This window comes from Loa loa (assembly GCF_000183805.2).
Source record: "Loa loa unplaced genomic scaffold supercont3.12, whole genome shotgun sequence".
Classification (NCBI taxonomy): domain Eukaryota; kingdom Metazoa; phylum Nematoda; class Chromadorea; order Rhabditida; family Onchocercidae; genus Loa; species Loa loa.
Window position 1 is genome coordinate 320,808 of NW_018108192.1, and position 8,378 is coordinate 329,185.

General features: G+C 33.6%; 2 protein-coding genes across 2 annotated transcripts in view; one reads left to right on the forward strand and one right to left on the reverse strand.

The window, feature by feature from the left end:
* Nucleotides 1-934: 934 nt before the first annotated feature.
* Nucleotides 935-6,354, forward strand: LOAG_10546 (hypothetical protein; the record flags this gene model as incomplete). The annotated part of the gene is made up of 10 exons (XM_020448186.1): nt 935-1,147; nt 2,532-2,837; nt 3,217-3,315; nt 3,600-3,850; nt 4,026-4,231; nt 4,343-4,509; nt 4,707-5,069; nt 5,195-5,295; nt 5,514-5,727; nt 5,913-6,354. 10 exons carry the CDS (start codon nt 935-937, stop codon nt 6,150-6,152), a joined length of 2,160 nt encoding a protein of 719 aa, XP_020301647.1. The 3' UTR covers nt 6,153-6,354.
* Nucleotides 6,355-7,039: 685 nt separating this feature from the next.
* LOAG_16668 (hypothetical protein) overlaps nt 7,040-8,378 on the reverse strand; it is a 2,092-nt gene continuing 753 nt past the window's right edge. The window contains exons 3-4 of the mRNA XM_020449318.1: nt 7,956-8,155; nt 7,040-7,558 (exon numbers count right to left, since the gene is read on the reverse strand). Coding sequence (XP_020307178.1) covers nt 7,495-7,558; nt 7,956-8,155 — 264 coding nt within the window. The 3' untranslated portion in view covers nt 7,040-7,494. The remainder of the gene's footprint in view (nt 7,559-7,955; nt 8,156-8,378) is intronic.

Consider the following 8,378-nt stretch of genomic DNA (forward strand, 5'->3'; position numbering starts at 1 on the left):
TTCCCGTCCTGCTGTCACTTTATTGGTTGCCTCAGCATAGTACACTACTTCCTATATATCATTAATTAAATTTCTCCGTAATTTGATCAGCCAGAAAATATTTTCCCTTTCTTTCATTTTCATCCTTCCAACTTATAAGTGTATTATGAAACGGATCATAGTAGTGCCATCAGATATAGCTTTTGTAGACATAAAATGTGACTAATATATATGTCACTTCCATACGCAGTGCACAAATCTGATATGGTTGATAGCAATGGTTAAAATCTAATAGTGACCCTATATATGACACATTGCACCTGGCGACTTCAACATTATAAACTTCAATCAAAATTATAAAATGTCATAATTATGGATCACTGGCATATATGATACCGTGGAGAGGTAGGTACTACATACATACACACACATACACACACACACACACACACACACACAAATACACATACACGCACAAATGCACACATATACGTACACACACACAAATTGTAAACTGTTTGTTAATTAAGGGACATTAAGGGGTTATATAACTGAGCAGAACTATCCTGCTGTTGAATGCATCACACGCCATTCTCAAATTTTCGACTTTATTTATCTTTCTTAACAAATATTATATGTTTTGTTCAATTTACTCACAGACCAAACTACCTAAATGAAAATCACTCGATCTTAACCTTCATGTTAAACCGCACCTTGATACTATGTAACAGATGATGTCACTATTTGATCATGATATTATCTCCACTATAATAATGTAGAGATATCGGGAAAACAAGCGAGAATTCCGAATTATGATTTTAATAGTAAATGTGAGTAAGAATATGGGCAAAAGTAGCTATCGTGGTAAAAGGGATGATTCATAATAGTCATATGCTATGTTTAATCTAATTAATACTTCCGAAATTGGCTAAATAAAAGGTGAATAAGTTGAGAAATGAATATAAAACCGTGTCACGTATTTTCCAGATTGACTGTGCCGATTCGAACTGCAACACGTGGTCGTAATCGACGTAATGCTTCATGTCGACCGATGGAACCCTTAATATTCCAACCAGTTATTGGCACATTATCGTTTCCTATCGATTGTGAGAGGAAAATTGATCAGGAAGAAAATAATGGAGTGGGAATCTCTAGTAGTGCCAAAAAAGTTTGTTTTTTCTCATTTACTAAACTAGTGATGAAAACTAGTAACTTTGAAAAACTTTCGAAAATTTCTAACAAAACTTCACTTTTGTTTCAGGGTTTACAAAGTAAAGTGGATTATTCAGCTATAAAGTTAAAAAAAGAGAACTTAAATCACCATACCCAGAATTAATGCTTGTTCGAGTGAAAGGTTATCTATTTTTTAACCATTTTATTTATCACAACCGATGATTTTTCGCTATGGAAGTAAGAATTTTCATCTCGATAATTTAGGTATGAAAGTCACTGCTAACTCGTATTGGATTCAAAATCAGGGTTTAGAAAATCGGTTGTGATCTGATGTATCATATTTATGACCATTGGTATCAAAATTCAGGCCGGTATCAAATCTGGTTTATGACTATTGCTTTACTTGAGATAATATGAAATTAGAATATGTTCTATACTACATAGAAGTTCATGAAATTAGACCAGTTAATCAAATCAGGGTTTTATTAATTCATTCCAATTAAAACTGTTTCAAAACAAATAGGATTCATGTGATGAGTAAATCTCATTTCAGGAAACATTCTTTTGTCCCGCATATTTTTACTTCCTAAATTTAACTTTTTCATTTATAAATGCAATGGTTCAGGTGATAAGAATATTGATGTTCGATTGGTAGCACCTAAATATACTTCAGTTCATGCATATGCTGTATTCATTCTGATTGCGCCTAAGCAACTATTCTTGTATCAAGGGAAATATTCGAGTTTACTGGAGAGGAGTAAAGTAACCATTTGTTTGGTATTTGTTTGGTAGTTAATATTTCAAACTGTTCTGAAATTATTTATCAATAAATTACTTTAATTTTTCTTCCCAAATCGTACGATTATTCTCAAAAATTTATGCTTTATCTATCTTATCCAAAGTGATAAATATTAAAAAAGACAAAGATAAATAAGTTGAACTATTTTGCTGGAATTGTTATTTGATCTTTTATTCTTCGAAATTGAGTATAATTATTGCTTTTTGCATTTACTGACAAAGAAGTAAGTCTTCTTTTTAAAATGCAACCTAATCAGTCTTCTTCTGTTCCCAGTGCCCTTGCAATTGATTTCCCGCTGTGCTGCCTAATCATCCATTCCTTGTTGCTTAACATTATATTATTGCATAATATAATTAAATACCTTGGTAAGGTGTCATCTAGGCTTTAATCATTTTAAACTAATGAGATGAATAATTCACAATTCTTCCGGAAATTCAGTCAAGTCTGACCCTTCGTTCTTACTTCAAAATTTTGTTATGCAATATTTATTGTTTTTTCTGAAACTGATTCAACTTATGCAATATCTAGACTTTAATTCTTTTGCTTTTTTTTTATTTTCAAAATGAAAAGTTAGTTTCAGGCAGCAATAATAATTACAAATATCTGTGAAAAAAACGGCGAATTAGGTTGCAATGCGAAACATTTTGAAAATGTTCTCGAAGGAGTGGAGACCGGCGCATTTTGGCGTTTGCTTGGGTTGAATGAAGGAGAGTGTGAGGCTGTCGTAACTGAGGATTACGTTCCAGACAGTCTCTTAGCCTTAAACGAACCGTTTGAAAATATTGCCGCTAGAGTAAATACAATTTATGAAGTTGATGAGCATTGTGGCATACAACGAATCTCATCAGGCCAACTCCCAAAGTTCTCTATATTGCATCCCAAAAAGGTTAGATTTTCACTATTTAATAATTACTTATCATGAGGTAAAAAAACGTTTACGTGCTGATTAAAATACGTATTGGCACAAAAGTCATAACATTTCAGGAACATTAACTGAATCACAATACGTTAACATCACATGTTTTTCTTTTACTTTATAAGATAAATGAGAGTTAATTGACAGTGATTCGACTCAGTTACTTAGACTGGATTCTGAGGGGAAGTAGCAATCACGCAATAAGTCCAATAAGTCTGTTCAAGAGGACCAGTTTTCACAATGGAGATAATTTCTAGTTTAAGCCTAATAAATTGTTGGATTTTCTTCTTGGCCAATTATATTTGAAATCTTATCTGCTTTCTTTTGGAGTGATAATTTTGCATTATAGAATTTGATTTTTGATTTTGGTTCTGAAATTTATGTTTGGGTTGGTCGAAATGGTAATCGTATCGCAACACAGCATGCAGTTGCGTACGCTAAAGCAGTAGTAAGTTTCTTCGTTATCTGATGTCGAAATTTTATGATTATTACCATTGAAACATTTACTGCTTACCGGAATAAATATATTGCAAATTATCGAAGACCAAAAAATCATTGACCAAGAAATACAAAAATCAGGGAGAACTTGCGATCTGGTGACATTTAGTGAATCTAAAAAATCTAATCACTAATAAAAGATTTTCTTGAGACCTCAAGAGAATCTTCCATCAATGATTGGATTAAATTACTAGTAATGAATAAAATAAATAACTAATAATGGACAATTTTTAGCGCACTAGGCCTTTGAACGCGATTTTTGGAGTGGATCAGATGATATTGGGTGATAATTTCGATGTAACTCGACCAGTCTGGTGTCTGCTCATCAAATTAACTCAGGGACTGAATGATTTGCTCTTTCAACACAAATTTCATGACTGGCAAGAAGTAACTCTTCACACGTACAATACGCCTGCACAATGGAAAGCTTCCACGTCTCCAGCTTCATTATTACATGAAGAACAAGATGCATGTAATTTAGGAAGGTCTCGCAAATTTTTCAGATTAATTTAACTTTCAGTAGTAGAAAAACCGAAAGATTAGAAGTAAAAAATTTGGAAACAGAAATTTAAAATTGAAGCTTCAACTGTGGGAGTACAAGAATAGTCTGTTTCCAGAACTTGTAAACATTAGCTTGAATCAAAATTTAACTTATTGCAGAAATCTTGCATCCCAATCAGTGGAAGAGCCAGTTTTGATCCTGGAAAAAACGAAATTGTACAGAAATTCCAAAAATATTTTTACCGAGAACATACGATACTTTGTTTTGGATGGTGAAAATGCATTAAATGAAATAGATGAACTATGGATTTTAAAAGATGATCGCTGTTATATTGTTAAATGGGAATATCGGATAGAACGAATTGGTAAGTTTTGTATTTTAATGTCTTTAATGTTTTTGGCAGCCTTTCCCTTACAGGCCTAGTAGACCTCACATACATTGTCAGATTTGAAAAAATTGTGCTGATACATTTTAGGAATACGAAAACTGGACGGTACTGAACGTGAAAAAGAAACTGGTCGCCCACGTGTTGCGTATTTCTATTGGTTAGGTAAGAAGACCACTAAAACAGAGCAGGGACTTTGTGCTTTGGCACTTAGAAATTACGATACAGCGCATTTTCCTCATGAAAGGATTGCACAGGTCATTTTTAACTTTTAAAACTAGTAAACTAAAAGGTGTTTTGCTTCTGCCGTGTTGATCAAAAACATACGAATCATTTTCCAATACTTTGATTTACAGAATATTTGAACTATATCGATACTACCATATCCTGGACGACATGTTAGATTAGCGTATTTGAGGTTAGAGAATGAATCAAAAGAACCAAATACTTTCAGGGTCAAGAACCACCATTGTTCTTGCGATTATTCCAAGGCTCATTGGTTATTTGTGGTTGTGGATCGGGTATTTTCCTTGTTTACGGATCGTCAATTTCCAGTGAAGCTCGCATGGAAGAGCAGATTTTACCCATCGTTTATCGTGCTCATGCTGTATATATTGCATTGAATGATGGGAAAATAACAATACTGGAGGGAGTTGGAAGTAACGAAAGTTCAAAGATAGCAGCTATGAATTTCGCCAAAAAAGTCAAAATGCATTACAGTGCCTTTGAACAGTTTATTTCAGAACCAATTATTGACCACTGTTACTTAACTGGAACGGAAAACTATCTTATAATTGAAGCAGATCATTGGATAAAGGTATGTCATTTCTAGACTCATTTCGGTTCATATGCATAAAGCTCGCATAGCGATTGCCTCAATTTTATTATATTTATATGTTCGTTTATTATTTTGACTTTATTTATCTCACATTTTCATTACAGCCGCCGCGATTATTTCGATTGTTTGAGAAAGATGGTGAAGAACTGTTGTCTACACACTGGGATCCTTCTCTTCCATTCTCATTTCAACAGGACAGTTTCAGGTTTGTTTTTAACAGCTTCAAACTATCCAACCTGATTATTGTGAATTCATTGAATGATACTGTATTTGAACTCACCGCTCAAGTCTTAGATTTAATTGCAGAATTTAGAGCAAAAATCTATTGTGTCGTATAGAAATTGCTCAAGTTTTTACTTGTAAACAGTACGTGTATTGCAGATAAATATGCTTGATATCTGAATTAAAGGAACTACATTTCAGGGATACTATTATGGTAGATCAGGATAACAGACTGTGGCTTTGGAGCGATAAAACAGTCAGTACATTTGCATTACATGTAGCCAATGCTTACTGGTCTGGTCGAAATGGTCCAAAAACCGTCATTTGCAAAACGCAAGAACCGGATTCATTCAAAGCACTCTTTGCCAAATGGGACGATTTTATTGATGAAATTGATGAAAATGAGCTTAATGTGGTAACACTTGCGTTTAATTCTATTCCAGAATCTTTGAAATGAGGAAAAAGTGGATAAATACCTAACAGTTCATTTTCTACACTCACGCTCATTTCCTTCTGAAGCAAATTTTCACTACATATATTCAACATCTTTACCGAATGCAGTGTTAACATACAAAAACTAATCAAACTTATTGTTTTCAGCAAAGTTCATTACGATGTCAACCAGTCGATTTAGACGAACTGTTACGATTACGGACGAAAACTTGGCCACTCGAAAAAGTGACAAGTCGGGATTTGCCACTTGGTGTTGATCTGAATCGACTAGAGCAATACCTAAATGACGACGACTTTCAGTCAGTGTTTCGAATGGAACGAACAGCTTTTTATGCACTTCCACAGTGGAAACAAATCGTACTTCGCAAAAAGCATAAGCTATTTTGATAAGTACACTTCGAAATATTAAGAAATCGAAACATCCAAATCTAACTGACATGAAGTTCGAAATATTTAAATAGTAAAAGCGGAAATTCCGTCCTTCTAAATTAAATTTATTTAATCCAAAAGGTAACAGTGATTTCCTTGAAACCACAATCTTTCGTAATGACAAACCGAAGTCGTACCATTAGGGTTACCATTTCTGCAATTATTTCGGATGACACTTTAATGAAAATTTTTTTCCACGACATCGATAGATCTAATATCCTCATTCTGATATAATCAATGGTCCCATGAACTATGTCGTACAGTTAGCAGACTTTTCTACTAATTTACACTTCTCCTTGTTATGCTATATTTTCATAATTTCCCAAGTCTCCAATCAACATTGTTATTTGTCTCATTTTTCAAATTTTTCTAAGTCTTTCAAATCAAATTCAGAGACGTAGCCAGAGCCATTACCTCAAAATAAAAAATTGAAAAAAAACAAGGCCTCTATCAGTATGCATTTAATATTAAAGGTGCAAAGATGTTCTACAAAGAAATAAAGAATAATCTACCTATAGTTTTGAACCAACTTCTCTTGCTCATCATCAATTCTAATAATCAATGAACAGTAAGTGCAAAGTGCACTTTTTTCCAACATCCCATCATTACTCCAGTCTCTATGTTGGAAACAGGTTTACACGCAAAACTGTTAAGGTTAAATCCTTCACAGATTCACTTTGTTTTGTAGAAAAATAAGTTATCTCATAAAGAAATAAAAGTGGGAACGAAGTAATATAAAGGGCTTATAAGTTTACGCCCTCCATTGATAAGCAAACAAAACATCCAAGCGTATAATATAGGTTTCGAAAAGTAATCCAACAAAGCGACATAGCAACGACTTCACGGGATTGAAAACCTGTTTCGCATAAGTATTGTTTCTTTTTGTAAACACTACCACATTTAAGTAAAACTGTACATGGATGTATATTACAGTAATTCAAACAAAATCATTAGATCGGTTCCAGAATTAATTCAATAAATTTCAAATCTTCGTCTTGTTCGATTTTCCCCAACAGGGCTTTATTTTGTGGAATTATTCCAGAAAGACCACTTAGGCACAGCAAAAGACGCATGGAATTTCTGGACGCATGGAATTATGGAATTTCTGGTATTCATTTTCAGCGTAAGATGCAAACAAATACAAGTAAAAACATGCGCATAGTAGATATGATTTCATGATAAGTCAGATAATCCATTCTCTTCAAATCAGTATTTTTGCTTAACCAAAGATTTTTGCACATGTTAAGTTTCTCTTTTTCAAAAACAAGTAAATATATAAATAATAAAAATGATTATCAAATCACCAGTCAGTAACATCTAATTCATCGACACTCCAGTCCTCAAAAGAACCATCAGGAAGATATCTGCAACAAGAGATCCTCACTAGGTTGGGTAAAATCACAGAAAATCTTAATGTTTTTTTGACTCAATTCTTCAAATTGCAAGCCACCCATAATTTAAAGTCATCGAAGATTCGGAATTTTCTCTGATTTCTCGAAGTTTCTTAGCAAAAGACAAGTAAAGCAAGACAAACTTTGCTTGGTGTTAAAACCAATGAAATGGAGATGGAATAGGGAACATTAGGAGACATATATCCCATATGAATTTCCCTATGGGTAGTAAACCAACTCACGAAAAATTAAAGCATTTCTATTCTTCATCAAAAGAGACAAAAGAATGAAAGATCAAACAGTAATGGTAATAAAACATATGTCTCTCATGTTCATTTTCCGGACGTTCCAACTAAAAGCAGAACTCCACCTTCTTACGATAAGCGGTATCTTCTGGTGCTTGAGCTCCTTTCGTGCGATCTCCAGTGGATCAGTTTCTCCTTCCAATTCTACCATAACTGGTGCGCCCATCGCAATTTGTAGTGCCCTCGTGCCAAGAATCCGTGCTCGTTCATACTTTGTCATGAATGGAGTTGTGACGCGCTCCGTAGATGCCGTTTTCTCCGTTCCCTGAGACAAGCGACATTGACATGGAAAGCAATAAATGAGGACAAGGGATAAAATGCCAAAAATTGAACTAAATTCACTATCTTACTAAATCCGAAGTGTCCCATGCGGAGTTACCAAAATTAGGCACAACATACGAATATGCTAGCATGAATATATATATATATATATATATATATATATATATATATATATATATATATATATATATATATATATATATATA